Genomic DNA, 25,103 nt, shown 5'->3' with positions numbered 1-25,103 from the left:
CATTCTATACTGATGTCTATCTGTACAGAGCCACCGCTATGGTCAGCTCCTATTACTGCAAGTCACGTAGCAGGGATTATGATTGATGCTTATAGGGATGGGTAAGTATAAGTGTAATTGTTAGGCATTGTATGAATATTTTTTGAACCTATATATAAATAATTGTATAACCTATTTGTTATGATTTGATTTTAGGATATTGCATAACATTGATACGTTTATGGTAAGAGTTATCGACAAAGGCATCGAGATGTACGGGATCGGTGTTCCTGAGATGAGGAGTGGGGTGTCTATTTGTTTTGGAGAGAGATGAGGAGTGGGGTGTCTATTTGTTTTGGAGAGAGATGGACAGATGCTCTGCATCATTTGAGGGGTATTCAGTACCCGATGAGTGGTTGTTTCTTACATCCATCATGACCATTGGTATTCGTTATGGGTTTTATACTAGAGCTCCTCATGTACCATCCACTCGATGTTTTGTACGAGGTAATTTTGATTATGTTTTTCTATTATAAGATTTTTTTGAGATTTTATTTATCGATGTGTCGTTATGTGCAGGTCCTTTTGAGATTTAATTTATCGTTGTTTCGTTTGTGCATGTCCTTTGCATTCATCGATAGTAGAGCATGTGCGGGATGGATCACCGCTTTACAATAGAGAGCGTATTGTGAGATGAGGCGACAATTGAATGATCCTTCTCACAAGAGAAGAATTCAATTTGTTGATTTTGACATTACTGACTGAGAATACGTATTTTGTGGTGCATTTTGAGAATATGTATTTTGTGGTGCATTTTGAGAATATGTAATATTGGTCCTTTTTTGCATCTTCGTATGTTACATTACTATGATATTTTTGTTTTCGTCATAAATCTACGAGATATGGATGTTATTTTGAGATATGTATATATGAAGTCACTTGAAATAATGTATTGTGTTTACTTAAAACATGACCTAAATTGGAGAAACTGAGTCTATTTTTTCTGGAACTCTACTTGCCGCAGCAACGCGCGGGTCCAATACTTGTATAAATAAAAAAGACAGTGTTTGTTCCATACATAAAGAAGGAAACGAAGCACAGAGCAATTTGGCTTCAGGCAGGGTTGGGCTTGAGAACGTGCCATTCTACGGTTGCGATCGACAGATCTACCTGATCGTGCCGCCCATAACAGAAAATGCTGGGATTCAAACGCCAAGCTAACGGTAGCTGTCCAGAGAGGCCAGAGGTAAAATTGATGAAAGACGATGCGACCTCTGTTTACGGTGCGCCATAGCCTGCCCCCCCTTGTGCAATTCTATATGGGTTTGTTCTTGAAATTGCCATTTTCCGGCCAATTCATGTCCTCTGGATGCCAGAGCGTGGGCTTGTTTTTTATTATTATTTAAATTGTCATTTTCCCGCCAATTCGTGTCTCTTCCGGGATGCCAGAGTCTATATTCTATGTAGACATTTTTGAAATTTCCATTTTCCCGCCAATTCATGCCTTTCTCGGGATATGCCAGAGTCTACATTCTTTAAGATGAGCTCGGATCAGCCTGCCCGCACGGCGCGAACAAATGCAGAGTCCATTGGGAGCTGCCAAGATGCAGCCACATGCACCTGTAGGCCAGACACATCAGCTGGTCTTGCAACCAGAACAGAGACAAGTTCAAACTTGACTGCTAAGATAGTAGTGGCGCAGGGCTTGACATCCTTGAAAAGCCCCTGCATGACAGACGACCATGGCCACATGTGCTTTCATTGCAGGTGAGGTTCCTATTTTCTTAACCCATACCCTTTTCTTAGTCAATGCTCTGTACTAATTGAAGCTGTTGGTTTGAAGTTTTGTGAGTAGACTTGTCACACTTACAAGAAGTCACATGCATTAGCCCATTATCTGCATGTCGGATGCATCTCAATCCACTGGTAGCAATCCAGATGCATGTGGGCATTTTGGGCATGGGCTAGGTAGGAAGATGTAATCAAAGTCCATCTCGTGAGCCCTCATATCAGGGAGGAAAGATGCCATGAAGGTGCTGGAAATGTATGAGTGTAACAGTAGGTTGTACCACCTGCAAGGCAACCACTTGGCCAAGGCCAGGAAAAGGAGCAAAAATTGCAGACCTCTTTTTTGGTAGTTGGGGCTGCTAGCTACCAGGCATTTGTCCGAGTGTAAGGTTGATTCCATCATAGAGAGAATAGATGCTGCTGTTGGCATGAAGTGGGGCATCCTGGTAGAATTGCCCATGCTCATGGAGTCCACACAAACACAGCCATCCCGAACTTCAAAGAAGGTCCTCTGACAACTGGTCCCAGGCCTTTGTCAAGTTTTTTCGCTAGATGAAAGGACACATGGTTGTGGTGCTCTTTGATCCAGGTTTTACTGTCACCTGAAGCTGTCAAGAAAGCTGTTCTGTCAACAACAGCCATAGGACCTTACAGTCTGTTTGATGCTGTTTTGGAGACCATTAATAGTGCAGGGCTAGAGCTCACACTGCTGGTCTACATAGACACAGTTGCACAGTTGGTGGCAGCATACATCATTTTGGACTTGCAATCTGTACCTGTATGGAGTTGATGATCTGAAGCTTTGTGAGTAGACGCTCATGGAGCACTTTTGTTTTTGTTAAGTCTGGGAAGTAGCCTGAACTTCCATTGATAAATCTTTCTGTCATATTAGCTGATATGCTTATTTCTTTTGAAGTCTTCAACTAGTTTATATATTCTCTCTCTGTCAATACTAGTGCAATCTCCCACCATCAAGCTACTGTGGGCATGGCGTGCTCTTTAGTGGTAGCTTTCATCATGGCTGAGTCTGCCCTTACCATCTGGAACAATGATAGAAATCTGGAGCAGTGATATGTCATCGTTGTACTCCTAGCCGACATCAGTAAAACAAACCGACTAGCATATGGATGCATATATATACGTGTGTAGCATATTTGTCATTTCCATTGGCATTTAACCCGTGGGCAGGTGTAGGTGCCACGTGGCAATGATGACGTGGTGGCAATAGACACGTGGCAGGTCATGGTATATATGTGAGTGGCCAAATTGTCATAATCATCCACTTTCCTCAGTGTTGAGAGCATTTCTATGTAGGCGAAGTGCTAGCCAAGAGTGTACAATAGGTCACAAAGCTGCAGTTGAAGTTTTCACTCAGCCATATCCATTGTACTAGAGATTCAATTGTATTACATTCTTGCTTGTATGTAATACAAAATATAGTAGTTGGGACTCTTTTGTGTGCTATGTATGATTTTGCCGCACTCTTCTTTCTATCTTTGAAAACCCTAGCACATAGGCACAAATGTTCGAAGTTGTCAGAGCCTAGTGAACCTGTAATTTTTTTTTCTTTTCTAGCACCCGTGTGCGTTGCCTGCATGGATAGGGTAGAGTCCCTAGGTTCCATGAGTGGCACAAGTCCGGGTTTGGAAAAACTCATTATTTGGGTTCTTTGTGGTATTTGTGGTGTTGCCTCCCTTATCCCACCCACCCTTTCTTAGTGTGAAAGGCTTTCATCCTTCGCCATCATTCTTTATCCCTGGTTTTAGGCAACTTCTTATGGATCCCACAGAGCTTGCATATTTACTTTAGGGTCTCAAAGCAAACATGGAGGCCATGTCTAATTGTCCCAATTGGATAGAGTCGGCTCCCCAAGCGCCTAGTGTTCCGGATTTGGATTCTATTGAGGCTTGTCCTCTTCAGCAAGGGCATGACAATTCCGACGACGAAGTGGTGAAACTTTTTGGACGATTCACTCCTTGGGATGCGGGTAAAGATGCATTGGACGAGCTTCGCGGCTGGTCCGGTAGTCGTCATTCGCATGAGAGACGCCACTTGTGTCACCAACGGTCTCCTTCGCGGAGTTTCACTCCATGTGATTGTTGGGTATTTCGGAGTAACTAGTGTCACATGCATCCCGCACTTGGATGCCACGTGGACATATTTGGAGTGGTAACTGGTCCCTTGTGAGACATAGTCTAGGACGAGTCAACCAGGGTTCCACTCTTAGCGTCCAGGGTCATGTGTACGAGTCTTGCACATGGTCTTGGTCAGGTGTGTAAGCCCTGCACATGGAACAATGCTAGTCCGTCTTGTGAGTCACCCTTTGGAATGATGACAGGTGTTCCGGGCATTGATAGGCTTGTAGCCAGATGCAAGGGCACCTAGAGAGCATATAGCTGCATGTAGAATTGCATAAAGTGCAGGGGCAAGGGTTTACCCATGCTGCCCCACACTTGGGCCACCCGGGGCAGCCACATTGGCCCACAGATCCATAGCATTATTGGCCAGCCCTTATAGGGCATAGGCGTAGTCGGCCAGCCTGTAGGAGGCATGGGCAGGCTGTTGGTCAAGCCTAGAAGAGCTGGGCAGCCAGTTGGCCAGCCAATGAAGGGCTGGGCATGCAGTTGGCTAGCCTTCTAGGGCCTTCACAGCAGTTGGCCAGCCCTTGTGGAGCCATACCACAGGCGGCCCAGCACTTGGGTGGCCGCTCATGAAAACAGGTCATGGAGCAATAATCTGTTGGCTGACTGCCTTCGCAGCCCACCGACCAGCATATAGAAGAAGTATATAAGCATGGGTCAGTCGAGGGTTTTCACCATCTCATAATTCACAAGTGCTGAAGTGCTTCAAGGGCCAGGACAGCCAAGGGAAGTCTAAGCAAATGGTGAACTTGAAGGTCAAGAGTTAGGACACTACAGGCTCCAGATTTACAGCCAAGGTGGACCTACAGAAAATCAGTCTTTTTCTCCTCATTCAATAAAGCAAATACACCAGTATTTGGTGGGGGCCTTTCAAAGGGTATTTGGGACCCAATTGGGTGTATTTTGTCTTTGTTCTCCAGGCTCCTTCTCTTACTCTCTCTCTCCCTCTCTCTTGCACTCTTATCTCTGCTACATTGTGCAATCGTTAGAAACCAAGGTGTTGAATATTCCTTATCAAAGTATAATCTTGTCTGTAAGCTTTTGCGTGTTATAGTGAATAGCACACGTTCTGGATTACCCGAAATGTGTGAAAGGCTCCCGTGATCATTAAGTGTGAACCAGGGATACCTAACTTTCTGGTCATTAGCCATATCTAGGCTAAATGGGAGATTTGGAAAGGTGCACAATTGTCACATGCACTCTGCACTGTAGTGCATGGTGACAAGCTGGCTCATCATCAGTAGTGCAACATTTGTACAATATTAGTTCCATTCAGGATGATATTTGTCGTACGCCGTGACCCCATTGTATATCCTCAATCCAGGATAAGTCAGGCACGAGCTACGTAGGTCATTCTCAGCCATAGTCAGTCAGTTAGTCAATCTAAGTCCCTTAACCCACTTAAAGAGATGCATTCATGCATATACAGTTAGTAGAAACCTTAGGGTTTGCATTAGAAAGCATCCTGCATATTGCACATCATTCATGCATAGCATCTAGACCATTGCAGGAACCTCAAATAGCATCTAGGAATTATCCAGGATTTATCTAGGATTTATCTGGTATTTTTTCCATCATTTTTAGCATTTATGCATCATCATTAAGCATTTAATGTTTATATAGCAGTCGGCCAGCATCTAGTGCCAACCGACTAGTAACATCACTAGTATAAATAGAGGCTTTGCACAATCATCTATTCATTCATCATATTCAGCAAGAGAGCCATCAAGTGCTTGTCATCCTCAGCATAAGGAGCATAGGCGATTGCAGCTTCAGCCATCTCTCTTCAGCGTTTGTCTCCTACAGCCCTAGGCACCTCAAACGCATGAGCATTCAGCTATCTACATCCGTAAAACGTAGCAGTTCAGCATTCAGCCTTCAGTCCATCTTGCGCTTTCTGCATCCATGCAGTTTTCAACATTCATTCATTCATTGTTTTGCTCCAGCCACTTGGTGAAGGTAAAACGCAGCATTCTCATTCATTTACAGCATTCTTATACAGTCTAGAACAGTCCCAAACAGCCCCTCTCTCAGCCCTAGCTTTGCATCCCTCCCTCATACCATTGGGAAGAGTGCATAGGCTCGAGATTGGACATCTTTGGTACTTCTACAACAGTGCACAGTTCAGCCCAACACTTGGTCTTCAGAGGTCTTGCGTTTGGCTTATCGTCAGTCACACCGTCAGTCTCTTTAAAGATAATAAAGCAAATACTATCTCGGTAACGGGATAGGGGGTCCTTCAGTGGGTAATTTGGGACCCCATACGGGGTAAAGTTCTCATCTCTCTCTCTCATATCTCTCTAAAGTTTGAAATATTAAAGTGGATTGCTAAACTCGCGAAACTCAGGATACAGAAGACGGTGTGAGCATTTGTGTGACAGGATCCTCCAATACGAAGACTTCCGCTGCATATTACATGGGTATCACATACAGCTTGTACACACACACCGTATCCTAGCATGCGGGCATCCTTGGATGGTCAGATTGCGTTCCGGCACGACCACCGACTTCAGCATCATGTCTACAGAGGAGAGTACTCATCAACCAGAAGACATCTCCCCCGAAGGAGACCTTGCTCTTCCGTCTACCGTAGACACCATAGCTCTTCTTAGAGCTCAGAACCAACTGCTCATGGAGCGTCTCCAACTCTTGGAGGCAGCAGCAGCACGTCCTCCTCCGCCTCCAGCAGCACCCGACTACATCTCCCTCTTCTTTCAGATGGAACAACAAAGGAGAGAGGACGAGGCCCAAAGGAGAGAAGAAAAAGCAGAAGTAGAAGCTAGAAAGCAACAAGAAAAAGCAGAAAGACGGGACTATGAGGAAGCCCAACGCAGGATCGACGAAGACCGGCGTCAGGCTGAACTCGCTGCTCGGGAGCACCAACGAGAGCTCGATCGAGAACGTATGTTACTCGAGCACCAAAGGGAAAAGGAGGCCATTCATCTTAGATACCAGCACCTCTCTTTAGCATCCCCAGTCTCAGGTGCCACTAGCCAGCAGTCCGTAGCATCAACTACTGTCATTCAAAGTCAACCTAATTTCAGTAAGTATGATGGTAAGTGTGATCATTTAGTAATAAATCAGTTTATTCATCAATTTACTGCTCATTTTCCACTAGCTCGGATCACAGATCCTCAGGATAGAGTCCACGTAGCGGCTCCCCATCTCACTGGTGAGGCAGTCACTTGGTGGCAGCATTGGTCTAATCTCTATACAGACCAGACCATAGGTGTCACAGCTTTCAGCTGGGATACCTTTGTCCATGACTTGAAGACCAGATTCCTCCCGCCCCAGTACATGACCGGTCTGGCAGATGAGCTCTATGGACTCAGACAGAACGGATCCCCAGTGCTTCAGTTTTCCGGCAAGGTTATCACTTTAGCACAGCGGTTAGGGTTATTTGCACAGGCCAAGATGGAGCAATTCATTCGTGGATTGGATCCTAACATTCGGTTCACTGTTTGTAACTTTGAACCTAGTACATATGACCGGACTCTCGCTCAGAATGAAGAAATGAAGATGAACGGAGGCAAGCCCAAGCAGTCATCTTAGTCCAGTACCAAACCCTAGCAGCAGCAATCCACTGCACAGCCAGGGAAAGGTAACGCATCTTCTAAAGATGCTAAGAAGGACGGCAGTAATAGCTCCAGTTCAGGGGGTAAGAAAGACAAAGAATCTAAGCCTAAGAAAACCCTCGATGAAAAGGCTAAAGCAGGCATTACTGGAGGTTATCTTCCTCCAAAGGAGCAAAAGAAGTATCAGTCAGAAAAGAGATGTTTTTTCTGTCACATCATAGGGCATGGTAAGAAGGATTGCCACAAATGGCAAGCGGAACAAGCCGCTAAAGCCCCTTCTGCCACCACAGTTGCCACAGCCTCCCTAGCTCCTCCAGCCCCGCCTACTACTACCAATGCGGTTCAACTTTTACCTCTATGCATTCTATGCCATCAGTGGTATTTGATGCTAAGCAGGAGGGTGAGAGTGATGCTGCACAGAAGAGCCTCATCCGAGCTTATGGCTTTGCCAAGGGCCGACAGTTTGTAGTCCTTTTCGATATGGGTAGTTCTGAAGACGCCATGTCTCCCCAGTTGGCTAATAAATTGAACTGCACATTAGTCCCATATCATTTGGATGTGGACGGGTTTACACCTGGTCTTCGCACCCACATTTCCCAGAAGGCACAACAATTTGCCTTTGAAGTTCAAAAGGCCTCATTTCAATGAGATTTCATCGTCTCGCCTCTGTTGGGGTGTGACATGATCTTAGGAATTAATTGGTTCCGTCAGTATGAGCCTATTCCCGATTGGGGGCAGGACACTTTTACTATCTGTAAAGGTTTTCCTGAGCCTGTCCCGATTCGTGGGGATAGAAGCATTCTTGGCATCCCATTGATTTTGCATCTCCAGACCAGATGACCTATCCGCAAGGGAGCAGAAGGAGCCCTACTTTATGTTCGTGCTCAAACAGCCTCTACCTCATTGGTAGCATCCATTTCATCTTCGGTCCCTCAGTTAGCAAACCTCCTGTCCAGACATCAGGACATTATGCTCAGGGACGATCTCCTGCCCAGTCTCCCACCCTCTCGCCCTGAGGACCATCACATTGATTTGGTCCCTGGATCAGATCCTCCTAGCAGGTTTTCCTATCGTCTTTCCAAGACTTTAGAGGGCGAGTTAGAAAAGCAGTTATTTGAGCTTCTCTGAGCTGGATTTATTCGGCCTTCTTCCTCACCATTTGCTGCACCTATCCTATTTGTCCAAAAGAAGGACAAGTCTGCACGCCTTTGTGTAGACTACAGGGCATTAAACAAACTCACCATCAAGAATAAGTTTCCTATGCCAAGGATAGAGTACATTTTGGAGCGTTTAGACGGTGCTAAGTTTTTCACAAAGATCGGCCTCAAGAGTGGTTACCATCAGGTCCGCATTTTTGAAGCTGACATTCCAAAAATAGCTTTCCGGACAGAGCGAGGGCACTACGAGTTCGTAGTCATGCCTTTTGGGCTTACAAATGCTCCCGCAACCTTCAATAAGATGATGTCTAGGATTTTCGCAGTCCACAGTGGGAAGTGTGTTTTCATATTCCTTGATGACGTACTTGTCTTCTCAGCCACTGCGGAGCAGCACAAGAAAGATGTGGAGAAAGTCTTGCAACTTTTGCGAGATAATCAGCTCTACATAAACGCCAAAAAGTCTGTCTTTGGTGTTAAAGAAGTTCAATATTTGGGCTATATCATCAGTTCCGATGGGATTAGACTGGATCCATCAAAGGTTCAGGAAATCTTAGATTGGTACATTCCTAAGACCACCCAAGAAATCCGCTCATTCGTAGGTCTTTGTCAGGCCTATAGTACCCATGTTCATCAGTTTTCCAACCTTGCAGCACCTCTTACCGACTTGCTCTAGGGGGTGAAGACTCGCAAGTAGAAAGTTTCAGTTATAGGCAAGGCACTTGATGCATTCCGTGCACTCCAAAAAGCTGCCTTAGAAGCGCCTATATTAAAGTTAGCATCTTGGGATGAACCTTTCGAGGTCATTACCGATGCAAGCAATGTAGCCATAGGAGCAGTTCTCCAGGAGGACAATAGACCCGTGGCATATTACAGTAGAAAGTTGGATGTCGTTGAAAAGAATTATTCGGTATATGACAAAGAGCTTTTGGGTGCGATCGCAGCACTCAAACATTGGAAGCCTTTTATTTATGGACAGGTTTTCATAGTGAAAACATACCACCAAGCACTTAAGTGGCTTCAAACTATGCCCAGTGTCTCCAGTGGAGTGATCGACAGGCCAGGTGGAGTCAACTCTTCCAACAGTTTGGAGGAATGATTGAATATATCTCTGGTAAGCATAACCCAGTAGTAGCAGATGCTCTTAGTCGAAAGGCCAGCATCCAGGCAGTCCAAGAATCTACCATTCTCGAAATCACGGGGAAGAACTTAGATAGTATGAAAGACTAATATGTCGACTTCCCTGAGTTTGGTACTCAGTACAGTTTGGCCCTCAATTCTGAGCGAGGCCATTATTCCATCCAGAATGGTTAGTTGTTCTTCAAGAACCGCCTCTGTGTCATTCGAGAAAAGCGTCCCGCTCTTCTCCATGATGCCCATGACTCCTTAGTTCGAGGACATAGGGGTATCAACAGTACCCTCGAGAAATTAGAACGGTCTTTTTATTGGCCAAAGATGAGGCGTGATGTCTATGCACATGTACAAGCCTGTAAGATTTGTCAAAAAGTAAAGGTTCCACATACAAAGAAGGCTGGTTTACTTCAACCTTTGCCCATCCCCGACGGATCTTTCATCGACATATCTATGGACTTTGTAGGGCCTCTACCAGGATCCACTGGATCCCGTAACACTCAGTGTTTTACCATTGTGGATCGCTTTAGTAAATTCTGCATGCTCATCCCATGCAAGCATACGGTCACAGCCAAGGACGTAGCTCGTCTGTTTCTCAAGCATTGGTACCCAATTTGTGGTTTGCCTAGCACCATCACCTCAGATAGAGATTCCAAGTTTACCTCGCATTTCTGGAGGACATTATTTGAAAACTTCGTAACTAAGTTGTAGTTGTCTAGTGCATTCCATCCACAGACAGATGGCCAAACAGAAATTTATAACCAGTTGGTCTTTGATGTTCTCAAGTCATACTGTCATGACCAACAGTCCAAATGGAAACATTATCTTCCATTGGTCCAAGCTATTTTGAACGACACTCATTCATCCAGTGTGGGACGGACTCCATATGAAGCAGCCTTTGGTCGCTGTTTCTCTTCTCTTTTGACGAGATTGGTGTCTCCATCTCTAGAGGCTAATAAAATCACGGAAGCATTTCTCGAAATCATTGAGTCAGTCAAGGACCGCTTGACCAAAGCACAGGAAGCATATAGCAGACAAGCGAATAAGTCTAGACGAGATGTCCACTTCAAGGAAGGGGATTGGGTCTATCTGCGTATCATGAAACAAGGATTGAAACAAGTGGGCAAACGTTGTCCCAAGCTTTCATTCCGTAGTTTTGGCTCTTTTCCAATAGTTAAGAAGTTAAGTGATGTCTCCATGAAGTTAAAGTTGCCTACCAGTTGGACAATGCATGATGTTTTTCATGTTTCTTGGCTAAAACCATATGTTGGTCCAGAAGTGTTTGATGTTTCAGATGAACAACAGCCAAACGTGGTAGACAAAGCAGAAGTCATTGAGCCCGAGCAGATCCTTCATCATCGTTGGAAGCATGGTTCTGGTTGATGGACAAGTCAGTTCTGTACGAAATTCCGGGATCGAGGTACCCACGAAGCCGTATGGCTAGACAAGGAGTTCTTTCAAGAGTACTCCTAGTTGTTGGCCGACTACTTGGAAGCCATGAACGTGCCGCCAAGCTAAGCAGGAGGGAATGTCACATGCACTCTGCATTGTAGTGCATGGTGACAAGTTGGCTCATCATCAGCAGTGCAACATTTGTACAATATTAGTTCCATTTAGGATGATATTTGTCGTACGCCGTGACCCCATTGTATATCCTCAGTCCAGGATAACTCAGGCACGAGCTACGCAGGTCATTCTCAGCCATAGTCAGTCAGTCGGTCAGTCAATCTAAGTCCCTTAACCCACTTAAAGAGACGCATTCATGCATATACAGTCAATAGAAACCTTAGGGTTTGCATCAAAAAGCAACCTGCATATTGCACATCATTCATGCATAGCATCTAGACCATTGCAAGAACCTCAAATAGCATCTAGGAATTATCCAAGATTTATCTAGGATTTTTTTGGTATTTTTTCCATCATTTTCAGCATTTATGCATCATCATTAAGCATTTAATGTTTATATAGCAGTCGGCCAGCATCTAGTGCCAACCGACTAGCAACATCACTAGTATAAATAGAGGCTTTGCACAATCATCTATTCATTCGTCATATTCAGCAAGAGAGCCATCAAGCGCTTGTCATCCTCAGCATAAGGAGCATAGGCGATTGCAGTTTCAGCCATCTCTCTTCAGCGTTTGTCTCCTACAACCCTAGGCGCCTCAAACGCATGAGCATTCAGCCATCTACATCAGTAAAACGCAACAGTTCAGCATTCAGCCTTCAGTCCATCTTGCGTTTTCTGCATCCATGCAGTTTTCAGCATTCATTCATTCATCGTTTTGCTCCAGCCACTTGGTGAAGGTAAAACGCAGCATTCTCATTCATTTACAGCATTCATATACAGTCTAGAACAGTCCCAAACAGCCCCTCTCTCAGCCCTAGCTTTGCATCCCTCCCTCGTACCATTGGGAAGAGTGCATAGGCTCGAGATTGGACATCTTTGGTACTTCTACAACAGTGCACAGTTCAGCCCAATACTTGGTTTTCAGAGGTCTTGCGTTTGGTTTATCGTCAGTCACACCGTCAGTCTCTTTAAAGATAATAAAGCAAATACTATCTCGGTAACGGGATAGGGGGCCCTTCAGTGGGTAATTCGGGACCCCATACGGGGTACAGTTCTCATCTCTCTCTCTTTCATATCTCTCTAAAGTTTGAAGTATTAAAGTGGATTGCTAAACTCGCGAAACTCAGGATACAGAAGACGGTGTGAGCATTTGTGTGACAGGATCCTCCAATAGGAAGACTTCCGTTGCATATTACAACAATGTGTGGTGATCTATGTTTAGACCATCCAGATAGTTACGAGTGCTGCAGAGAAGTACATGGTTTTGCATGACCGGTTCTAGAAGATCTTTTTTCGGTTTGTAGCATCTTTCTGACAGGGGTTGTGTCATGTGCACAGAGTGTATCTACCGTGTGCTACCCGCACACAAGACTAGCTTTGAGGCTTGGGAAAGCTTGGAGCTAGGCAGGCTGATTGGCAAGCTGGACTAGGGATAGACTGATGGGAGGGCTCCCAAGTATGGACGGACGGGCGCCCAAGTGTGGACGCCCGGTGACCGGCCAAGAGCCTATAAAAGGGTGGCCAAGACTAGTCAATAGTTCATAGAGTCTCGCGTGTCTTTGTGAGAGCTCTATGGTCAGGAGCCGGATCTAGTGCAAACGTGCACCTGCTTTATGCAGCCAAGGCCGACAGCAGTCTTGAGGCCCGTGAGGGTAGCTTCGTGGCGGTATGGGACATCACGGGGTAGAGACCGGTCGGTACGTCTTGCTAGTTAGCTCAGCTTGTGGCTCAGTGGGGATAGCCAAGACTTGTGGGTTTTGCCGACGGCTGTCAAGGTTGGGAGGTGAGTCAGGCTTGCACCCCCTTCACGTTGCTTGGCTTTGTTTTGCAGGTTTCGAGTCTTGTACTGGGAGCGTTCTACGAGATCCATGGGGATTTGATAGTGGTATCAGAGCAAGCGTCGAGAACGTGCAAGTCGGTAGGTAGAGAAAAAGAGGTCAAAGAAAAGGTATGAGTTTGAGATGACTGCTGTTTTTTCATAAATACTGTTGTTTATTTCAGAATTCAGCGTATGGTTCTTATGTTTGCATCGTTGGAACCGTGTTGGGGTGTTGGTCTTGTTAAGGGTCAATTAGTTTGCTTGAGAAGAGTTTTTTGATTGGAAAGGAGAGAATCAGGAGACTGCTGTGAAAGAGAAAAGCATGGATCAAGTCGGCTGTGTGAACAGCAAGAGTATAAGAGAGAAGAACTCTTAGCGACTGTATGGTTCAGCAAGTGAAAGAGAGAGAGAGGAAGAGGGAAGCAGTTGTGTAGCAAGCGAACAGCGGATGGTGCTTGTGCAGCAAGGCGAACAGCCGGGCGTTGTTTTTTATATATATTTTCGCTGTTGTTCCTAGCTGACGTGTGGCGGGAAGCTGACGTGTGCTTTTGGCGTTTACCTTGCATTTTTTTAAAGGTCCTATGCTTTCCGTTTTTTTTAAACGAAACCAGCGTTTTTTTTAAAAACACGCCTAGTGTGGGTTTTAAATAAACGAAAGCAGCATATTTTTTTTAAAACATGCTTAGCGTGGCTTTTTTTAATTTAAAAAAAAAGCATGTGGCTTATAATTTATGAGTAGCTTATGTGTTTTTTTTAAAAGAAGTGTTTTTTTTAAAACAAGCTTTATGGGTGGTTTAAAAAAAGAGAGCCTTAAAGCATGGTTTTTTTAAAATTTAAAAAAACACACAAAAGCAACGCATAAAAACATGAAGTGGGCTTCTTGCCACACTCCTCCTCGTACTCTCTAGCACTCTTTCTTGTTCAAAGCCAAGCTTTTCTCTCATCTTGCCCTCGTCGACCCAAGAGTCGGAGATGGAACCCATTCCCGAACGTGAAGACCTGCCGGCTACTGAGGCCACCGATGGTGATCTTTTCGAAGATTTTGTAACCAAATCTGATTTTTAGGAGTTTAAAGTTGCTTTCAAAGCTTCTTTCTCAGAACGCCAGGCACAAGTGGCCGCGTAGAGGCAGGCTTTAAAAAATTCCATCTCTTTCATGACCACTACCCTGTCTACTCTCTCGGGTATGGATACCTTAGCATCTGCTTTAGGCCCCAACATTACTCCGGAACAGTTTGGGGGAGAGCAAAAGCAGCGTACCAAGGAGATAGTGGACACATGGCTACATAAGTGGCAGGTCCATTTCCAATTTCATCCATATGACGATGGCAAAAAGATTCAGTTAGCAGCAGGTTTCCTCTCAGGCAAAGCTTTGCTTTGGTGGAAAGAACTCAAACCTAAACCAACTGTGCATTCTATCATGGTATCAGAGCGCCGATGAAGATCAATGTTGGATGCTCCCTCCTCATGTGATTAGATTTGCGTTTTTAGATCTGTGTTTTTTTTTTCCAAGGTTGCTGCTGGTCGCCTGCCTCTTCCAGGCGCTTCTCCAATATAGGCCCATGGTCTTCCTTCATCAGTTTGACCTCTGAGAACCCCTTTCACACCTGTTTTCTGCTCCATTTTCAGGGCTGCAGTACCTAGAGTGTTGCGTTTTTCTATAGGTGGTGGTTATCAGCAGATTGCAACATTTTTCAGCATCTTCCTCCTTGTAGTGTGAGCCACCTGTTTTGTGCAGGAGCATCTTTGCTGTGTTTTTTTCCTCTACAGGTTTGTAGGTTTGTTCGTTCTGTTTGCTACTTTGAGGCTTGGGTGTACCATATATCTTCTGCTTTTCCAGATTCAGCCCTATCTCCTGCCCCAAATACTTCTGCGTTTTCAGATTTGCAGCCATAGTTGCTGCGTTTTTTTGAACAGATCTTGCTGGTAGCTCTACCTTCACCTGGGCTCCTTCCGTTGGACCCGAAGGTACCTTCTCTTTAGCGTTTTTTCCTCATATGAGGTGTGGCACCTTGTTGGCCTGAATTTTCAGGTTTGTAGCCCTTGTTTGGTTGCGTTTTCTTCTCTAGTGGACACAAATCACTTGCACAGGGGGTGTTTTGTTTGGATTGTGGCTTTGGAGGCAGTTTGGTACTTGGAGGACACTAAATTTCTGATTTCAGTCAACGTTTTGTTGATTTTGGAGCATCCATACCTGTGTTTTGTTCCTGGCCTACATGGCTTCTTGGTTTCTTCACGTTCCTTGCCTTCTGTTGGCGGTGGAGTGCATTCTATCACTAACAACAATGGATGATGGAGAAGATAGCATAGGAGAGAAAGAGCAGTTGCCACCACAAAAACCTAGCCACCAAAGCTGAAGCACAACACCCTAGAAGAAAACGCAGCCACCAATGTGAAAACGCAGCCTTCAGGAGCTAGAGGAAAAACACAGTCACTAAGTGGTGAGGAAAATGCAGTTGCCTGAAAAATTGCACAAAACGCAGCCCTCTGCTGCATATGTAGCAAAAAACGCAAGCCTTATTCTACTGCCAACGAAACCTGAAATTTGGACGAAACTGTCGTATTGGAGAGGTTTCGAGGTTTCGAAAGCTAGAAATAGGTTTTTTTGTTACTATGTATATGCATCAAGGTTAGGAATAACATGAAGTGTATGAGCTATTGCATATTTCCCTTTATCGGAGCAGTCTTCTGAAGTTGAAGATTCCACATTACGGTTTTGAGGAGCATTGAGTCGTTTAGGACATTCAAACCATCTATGGTTGCCATTACAAATTGTGCACAATCCTGTCTTTTGTTGTTCACAAGAAGGCGAAGCTATTGCATGATGAGGAGCGTGAGATTGGTCATGTCCAAAGTCTCGTCCATGATCAGATGTACGTGGTTGAAGGAAACCGTTGATGCTGAGAATGATTAAAAGATGACCCTTCTTGTTGGTGAGGTTGTTGCGAATGTTGCCAAGGGGAGCTGGGTCGGAATTGAAAGTTGTTTGATGAGGATTGTTGATAACCTTCAGAAGCCATACGTGAACCATTGCCATAATAACAATGTTTGAGAATTTGGATTCAAATCCGTGATACGCTTGGCATAATGAATGGCAGTAGCAAGATCGACATGGTTGTACTTTTGCACATTGGTGTGGGGTTTAAACCTTCAATGACGGCGTGAAGCTTGTCCGTTGGGGACATAATTAATCTCTAGTATTAGATTAGTGAACTGCGAGATATAAGAAGCCAGAGAACCAGTTTGGTCCAAGTGGCGTAAACGAGTTTGGGCTTGAAAATCTGCATCGGCAAGAATGAACTCCTTACAAATAACCTGCTCAAATTTTTCCCGTGTCGTAACCGTTTTTCCAACGTGTTGTCGTCGTTGCCACCAAAGTAAGGCAATATCCTTAAGTAAGGACGCGGCAAATGTAATCTTCTTGGCATCGGTAAGGACCATCGAGTCAAAATACAGGCGAAGTTTGTGAAGCCATTGTTCAAGTGTATGCTTATTGCATTGTTCTACATAGGACTTAGGGGGTTTAACTTCCAATTTCTTTGTTTTACTAGCTCGCAAAAGACAATAGAGAGTCTTAAGATCATCACCTTCCACCTTAGGGGGAATGTTGTCTTCATTGTCTAGGACTGATGCTGTAATGTCGACTGTTGGTGGAGAACTGGTATGAGAATGGCAATTTGTCTGTAGTTGTTGGATTTGAGAAGCCAATGTGGCCATGGACTCTTGAAGTTGTTGTTGAAACTGTTGCTGCATTTGTTGCAAAGCCTGCTGCCAATCTGCTGGAGCGGGATTGCCAGGCTGGTGGGTTTCGTCCTCCATAGTAGTAGAGGGATGAGATGAAGACTTTGCAAGTTGAGGCTCTGGGGGTTGTGGCTGCTGACGCCTTTGGACCTTAATGAGAACCATCACCAAGTAGGGGGAGCAGATACATATTGTAAACTAGAAAGGGTATGTGACAAGCTAGGGAGGTTGTTAGAGACCATCCTGTATAGGTAGGAAGATCAGCTGGAACCAAGCGGACTGGAATTGGTTGTTGCCGATGAAGAGGGGGTAGAGGGAGTTTTCACATCTATGTAAAACATAAATCCCGATTTGCACACTTGAAGTGTGTGGTATCGGGATGATGATGAATTGTGGTTTTCTTGAACATTGAATGTCATGTATACTTTGATGTTATGGTGCTGTGTGGACGATGTTACAAGCACAAAATGCTAAAATGAACACACCTAATAAATATCTGCTTCACGATATCTTGTAGAAAGATTTGAACCGTCACAAGGACTTGTAGACAAGCGGTGGGCTGCTGCACAGGTGTCCCTTCAGCACACGTTGATCTCTCGCTTTTTTTTTAAAAGAATTTTTTTTGTTGCATGCATCGGTTTTGCTCTCGCACTAGTTGGTAGGTTTTTACGATCATTTTTTTTTTTTTTTTGGGGGGGGGGGGGGGGAGGGGGGTGTTCGCTGGTTTCATGCGAGGCTGGAGGGGCTGGCCAATCCTTTTTTTTTTCCGGTTTGCACATGGCCTCGTCGGCTGATACAAGGTGACCGGCTGGTACTAGGCTGGTCCACATGGCTTTGAACGAAGGGTGAAGGCGCTTGAAAAATGACGATTCAGTCCACTAGTACTCAGAGAGGCTTTCGAAGAGGTGGAGAGGGTGCCACGAAGAGTGCTGATGAGGTCAATAGCGGTTAACAATATTGCAGGATTTTTTTATTATAAAGAAGAGGTTTAGTGCATGCTTGGGGAAAAATCATAAATAAGGAAAAATCATAAATCAGGAAAAATTGGGCAAAAAGGACAAAATTGACTGGAGCACTCTCTCCCTTTTTTCCATTCAACCCTTGCTAAGACTGATTTTAGGGTTAGGGCTGGCTGATTTTTAGGGTTAGGGTTTGACTATGGGCATCCTACAAAGTTGGAGTTTGTTTTCCTCTGATACCACTATTAAGCTTTTAGCTTAATTAAACATGATTAAAATATCTTAATGCTTAAATACTTGAGTTAACACGAGGCAAAGAGCGGAAAGCTATGTGTGTTGTTGCATTGAGACACAAGGCCTTGTTAAATAGGGCCTAAAGAGGTACAAATGAAAAGGCACATCCCTGAGGAAAGGGTGTGACTCTTGAATGAATAGTTATATCCTTTGGACGTAGATTTGTGTCCTTTGATCAATAGATGTGTCCTTTGGTGATGACCCATGTGACAAGGTGTGACCTTTCGCTGGTGTCCTTTCAATGATTGAAGGCTAATCAATAGTAATTAGAGAGATAAAGTCATAATCGTGACATTGTGTGTGATTCTGTTGCACTTTTTTATCTATGAAAACCCTAGCACATAGGCACAAGTGTTCTACAGTATCAGCTTAGTGAACCTTGCAATTTTTTTTTTCTTGGCACTTATGTGCGTTGCTTGCTTGGATAGGGTAGAGTCCCTATGCTCCAAGAGTGGCATAAGTCCTGATATGGGAAAAGTCATTATTTGGGTTCTTTTTGGTATTTGTGGTGCTACCCCCGATCCCACCCACCCTTTCTCTGTGTGAAAGGCTTTCATTGTGGTGCTCAGGTTTAACCGACCAGCAGCTATGGAGGATGATGGACCTCCATGGTGTATGTGCAAAAGAGAGAGGGAGTCTGGGATGTAACAAAGTGAAAGTTGATGATTGCTGTGTACAATGTAATGCTTGTATTGATTGATGTGAAGTTCACAAGGTACAATGCTTTTATAGGTAGAATGCCTTATCTTTCTCAACACTACTCTCACTGGGGCAATGGCACTTGGCTATACCGGTAACATCACTGTTTACACACACAAACACTTAGTGGTTGTAAGTCCTTGTTCCTATGAACATACATAAACAAATTGGTGGCTATAAGCCCTTGTTCACACACTTGCACACATTCACCTTTAAGAGGTGTTCACACACATACACTCACAGGGGGTGTTCTCACACTAAAGCTCCAAATATCCAACAGATCCCCCTTCGGAGCGAAGGTGGAGATGCTAGGATGGCCTTCAATAGTTCCTGTCCACCAATACTAGCAAAGAAACTGGCTCAAAGGCTCATGAACATGGCTCAGAGGCTAATACGCATGGCTCGGATGCTCATGTAGCATGGCTCAGTGCAAAAGACTCAGAGGTCATATCTTGCTTAGAGAGGCAAAAGACAACTTACATCAGCACATCAAAGCAAAAACCCCCCTATTTCGAAGTAGGGATGAAAGAATGCAGAGCCTTTCATAAAAATAAGGCTTACGAAAGAAATCACACACAAGATTATTTATCATATTTTGGGGGACATCCCGGGCAAAGAACCTTGTGATTCGTACAAAGTAGAGAAACTAAAAAAGCCAATCATAATCTTCCTCTTTTAAACAAAGATTGTCCATCATGGTAGCTGTATGTTCCACTGTTGTGGATGCTTCTGCTTCTCTTCTTTTTTTGCCAAAAAGTTTGCATGTACCTTTTCTTGTTTCTTGGTCATCTTCTTGAAGCATTGGTCCTCTGTGTGTCTGAGCTTCTTGCAGAAGTTGCATTTGACAGCCCTTTTGCCTTTTCCCTTTATGAACATGGCTTTGTCAAGGTCAAATGCTTTGTCTTGCTGCTCTTGAGACAACAATCTTCATCTATCAAAGCTGCAATCATGTCATCAAAAGAAGTCTGTCTATTCACCCTCAGATGAGTTAGGATTCTGAGCACTACACAACCTTCTTTTATTTATAGAAGTCCTTTTTACCCTATGCGTGCATGCAGACATGCAGTCAGACACATGCACGGGCACAAGTATACACACACATGAACGGTAATGTTTGCTGTCTTTAACAGGGTAAAAGTGTGTGTATCTGATCATGTTACAAGATCAGATGAGCGATATAGCAGTCCAGAAAAGCTTGCAATTCAGAATAGCATCATTGCATTACTGTTTTGGCATGTAAACCTGTGTTTGCTCAACTGCAGGAGGAAGACGTGTGCACTGTGCTGGCGACACTGTGCAGGATGTGAAGAGGACTTCTGTTCTGTGTGTTCCATACTGGAGTAAGCTCTTTGGGCTCTGCCCAAAGTTTTTTCAGTTGTCATCCGCCACCATGTGCTGTTCACTTTTTTTTTGACTTGTGTGTCCCTTTGTTTGCAGCTTCAGCGAGCGTTACAACAGGGCTTTTTGTTTGGATTGTTATGCTTCCATCCAGAAAACAGGCTCAAAGTAGCCCATACAGATAGTGGAAGTCAAAGGCAGCTGATTTGTGTATCCAACTCATGAGCACCATTATTTAGGCATGGGAAACCATCCATTGTATGTACTATTGATCACTTCAGTTTGACGCCCCCTCTGTTGTTACCTGTTGTACGTACTTATGCTGCCTATAGTGAATGTGCTATTGGCCCATTTGGATGTGATGCCAACTGGAACAATTGTGTTACTGGCTAGGGAAATATACACTGCAATTTCTGTACTTGGAATAAAGGTAAACCATTTCCTCTGTCTTAGTTTGGCATGTCACATGCATCCTCCCCTTTCATTAGATGCATGTGTCATGTTATGCTACAAGCTGGGATTAGGGTTTAGAAAATGAACCATCTTCTATTGTATGTCTTAATTTATCAAGAGATTAGTTTGTGAGATAGGGCACCCAGGATCAACTACAGGCTGTCTCCAAAAGTGTGCAAGTAATGCATAAGACAAATTTAAGGTAAATCAGGGCAGCAAAAGTGTCGTCAATTTCATGAACTACTAGTGTCTTTCCATTTCTTTTACATAAAGCTGAGAGCAATGTGATTTTGTTTCTTCCTTGAGTAGATCCATGAATGCAGTACAGTTATGGTAACAATCAGCATGGATGGTCACAAACCCACATAGCTAGGATACACACCCATTGATAGACCGATGTGAATAGGCAGAGAAAGCACAGTAGGGAGCTCCTTTGTGCTAGAACTCGAGCCTTGAGAGAACCTAGGGAGAAGAGAGGGACTAAAGAGGTAGCTAATTCTGTGTGTGTGTTGAGTGGGGCTGTGTACAAGGGTGATTTGGTCAAAATCTTGGGCCCTCTCTCCATGCTCCCATCTCTACCTAGGATGATGCTTCTACTCATGGTAACATGCCTTTCAAATGGTTCTTAGAGTCATTAACCCTTCATATAAGGGTAGCAAAAAATAAAACACATTCAACATAGAATATGAGAAGTTATAGGCTATATAGGTCAATCAAAGGCTAATGTGGTGATGAGACTCAGATGATTGGCAGCTTTATTGAACGTGTTACATGATCATTCATAATTGGAACATGTTACTATGGGTTTTAATCCCATCATCTAAGCTTTGGTCCTTAAATCTCCAGAGATTTCTCTCCACTATTTATGGCAAGCAAATCCTCCATGTAGTTCACCTCACATCTTTTGGTTATCATTCTGATTTGTTGGCATGTACACAACATGTATTGTATAGTGGAAGGGTGTTTTCAATGCATTATGCATAGGTAGTAGCATGTATTATTGTTATGGCCCATTTCTACTCAACCATTCACTTAAGGAAGGAAATATCAATAACCATAGTGGTGGGGACACTTATCTTGCTTTCGAGCTCGGGATCTCCATAGCCTCCAAGATCCACCAATGGTTGCTAGCTCCACTCTCTCAACCCTCACATCTTGATGTCACCAATAAGCTATTACACCACCTTGCAAGGGTACAATAAGCTATTACACCGCCTTGCAAGGGTACACCTCTCTCTCACAAAGCATAGGGAGGTAGATGTATTAAGAACAACAAGCTCATCCTCTCAACTCTCTCTCTCTCTCTCTCACACACACACAAGAACGAAGAGCAAAGAGTACACAAGAGCTCAATTAACACAAAGGGGGATTGTGTCTTAGCATTATGAGAAAAATGACTTCTAGTTATTCACACTTGGATGCCTAGAACTTAAATAAATGGCTAGGTAGCATGGTCGCCAGCTTTTCTCATAAAGATTACAATGTTTATAGTGCCTTTTTCACGACACTTATTGCTAACCCTTTTAATGGTGGAGTGCACTTTGTTAAATGGGGTTAACATACCCCCCTACTTGATTAGGTTCCATCCTCAAAAACTTCTCAAGGCATGAATGCCGTGTCACAAACCCAACTCGTGTCGGTAGTAATTTTTGCATGATTGTAGCCTTCTTAGTGTGTACTTGAAATATGGATGTGGAGTACAAAAAGATGTATCTACATGTAGCCTAGATGATGATAGTAATACATCATGACCTCTTCACTTGATCATGCGGAAGTAAAGCATTTTTGGATCATAATTCTCCACTCTCTCTTTTGTTTGGTGGAGAAGTACCATGATCAACTTCATGAATCTTCATGCTATAACTGCTCGATTTGGTATTCTACATGCTAGGCTCTAATCCATGATAACAGTTTGTTACCTTTTTTTTTACCTTACTGAATCAAAGCTTGTAGGATTGAAAATTAGAAAATTGTAACACATGTGGGAATTCCGCCTTTTCTCTTGGGAACCCCCACCCATGTCAAACCTTTGGGGTGGGGGGTGCTGGCTTCCTTTTTTTTAATTCCTAATGCCCACATGCATGCATGGGGGCTCCCCTTGGTGCCTAGGAGGCCCTGATACAGAAAAAAATGGCCGAAGCCTCTTTGGCCCCCAACTATAGGGGCATTCCAACAGCTATCAGAACGCAGGGGGGATCCCCTTGGTGCCTGGGAGGCCATGGGCCAAACCATGCAAAAAAAGAAGAAGAAGAAGGCTAGAGCTTCCTTGGCCAACACGACATGCGACCGGGGGCATTTCAACAAGTGTCGAAGGTATAGAATATGCACCCTATCCACTCTGAGCACCAATGCCAGAGTGGGAGGAGAGTTGATGGCAATGGTAGGGGAGGGGACCTTGTTGAGAAATCTGGCATAGAGCACAAATCTGGCCAACCCCAGACCTGCTTGAGAGATAAGGGTGACCACATATATAAAAATCTACAGCTATAGAAGATTGCACCACCATCCAAACACAAGGGGGCTCTTAGAAAGTAGAGACAAACGATGATAATCAAAGGTCGGAGGATTTTGGAGTATGGCTAGCATGCTAGCTGAAAGAATTCTTAACAATACAAGAAAACAACCATGTACATAGATATGCACCTCTGTAACTACGAGTGGTACCAACATACATGCCAATGTGGTGAAGGTTCACTCCAACAAGTGAGTGTAAGAGCAAGCTGGAGTTATCCCACATGAGCTATCAAAGCCAAGATGTACCCGCCTCATATAAAAGGGGTGACTTTCAAGCAATCAAATTAAGCAAGATGTACCCGCCTCATATAAAAGTGGTCACTATCAAAGCCAAGATGTACCCGCCTCATATAAAAGGGGTCACTTTCAAGCCATCAAATTAAGCAAGCTCTCATGTCTTTCTATGAGTATAAGTCTTAATCTTGTAACCTAACTGAACTTGAGTCTAAAGCTTAATTAGTTTAGTTTCTCATCATAATGTGTGTACTTAGAAAGCATCCACCTTAGTTAGGGTTTTGCATCACCCCTTTAGGTCACAACTCCATAACCATCTTGCTTGAGATGATCATGTTTATCAACAAGCTAGTTATGCTATGCACATCAACAGTCTGTTTGGTTAAATCACATTGTGTTTGTTAATTATCAATAGTCTACAAGGCATATATTTTGACTTGAATAAACATTTGTACTAGCTTTTACAAAATAAAAGGCCCTTTCTAGTTATATGTGTGTTTTGTAATTACCTTGTATTTTAATGGTTAGTCATTAATTAGCAACTATTTAATCCACTCTAGTTAGATACATTTATCTGATTTGGAAATTACTAAGCTCTAAGCCTAGATAAATCACTCTAATTTTGATATAAAATCAAATTTGGGGAGCTCACATATAAGAAGCAAATGATACCTATGTCCAAATGATGTGATTATGTGTGTCTTCAAATAATGTAATCATATTTTTATAAATTAATTCTGAGAAGGTGAGACAAAGACGGTCACGTATATTTCACACACAAGAAAGATAGGGAGAGAGAGGGTGGAAAGAGTGAAATATGAAATTATTTACTTGTCTACACACACAAAATTCAAGGAGAGGGAAATAGGCATATAGAAGTAGTAATAAAAAGTTGATGATTCGTTCCAAAAAGTAGTTTTTTTTATAAATAGTGCATCATCCTTGACTACATCTTAGAAACCAAACTAATAGGCTTCTTTCTAAATTTATTTGAACATTCTGATTAGGTCCTCCCTTTTTAAAGTGGGTTGATATATACACATGTTATAGTTTGCATCTAACCCAAAAACAAATATATATAATACAGGTGCTTACATGCGTAGTATGACCTACCAGACCCTATAGTTTTCAATTATAAACACTTCCATATGTCCTACCTAGATGCTCAAAGACAATAGCATTCAAGGAAATTGTGGAATCTATCCTCTTAGCTGCCAGCACTGAAAACAAGGCAGAAAGTACTCTCTTCTCTCTAAGGAATTTTTTTTGGTTTTTCCATGAGAAGGGACCCTTTTTATATATAAAAATGATGGTTGTGCAAACTCTACGTGCACCATTTCACTCAACGTTGGTAGCCCACCATATCTCATGCAACTCAACCTTAGATTTCATGCATCAACCCAATTTCCCTGCACTCAACCACTCCTACATGCATCCACCCATACATTTAGTCAACTCCCACGTTTATGCAAGCACGACTAGAGTTATGTATTAGTTCACCATGCTTATCTCTATCTTAATAATTATCTTTCTTTCTAAAAATCATCCCTAAGGTTTTGCACTCCACCTTCCAAAAATCATCCCTAAGGTTTTGCACTCCACCTTCCAAAAATCATCCCTAAGGTTTTACTCTCCACATTCCAACCTTAGCCTTTCACTCATTCAACCTTAGATTAATTAAATTATGTACTCTATTTATACATTTTACCCAAGGCTAT

At 43.5% G+C, this 25,103-nt stretch overlaps 1 protein-coding gene across 1 annotated transcript; it reads left to right on the top strand.

The window, feature by feature from the left end:
* The first annotated feature begins 977 nt into the window (after positions 1-977).
* LOC147612196 (uncharacterized) lies at positions 978-20,766 on the top strand. The gene is made up of 4 exons (XM_086784086.1): positions 978-1,262; positions 1,503-1,746; positions 20,109-20,186; positions 20,284-20,766. Exons 1-4 carry the CDS (start codon positions 1,175-1,177, stop codon positions 20,354-20,356), a joined length of 483 nt encoding a protein of 160 aa, XP_086640212.1. The 5' UTR covers positions 978-1,174; the 3' UTR covers positions 20,357-20,766.
* The last annotated feature ends 4,337 nt before the right edge of the window (positions 20,767-25,103 follow it).

The sequence above is a fragment of the Cibotium barometz genome, chromosome 46, assembly GCF_041138505.1.
Source record: "Cibotium barometz isolate CiBa-2024 chromosome 46, ASM4113850v1, whole genome shotgun sequence".
Classification (NCBI taxonomy): domain Eukaryota; kingdom Viridiplantae; phylum Streptophyta; class Polypodiopsida; order Cyatheales; family Cibotiaceae; genus Cibotium; species Cibotium barometz.
Note: the sequence above shows the minus strand (reverse complement) of the source record. Positions and strands in the feature narration are given on the sequence as shown.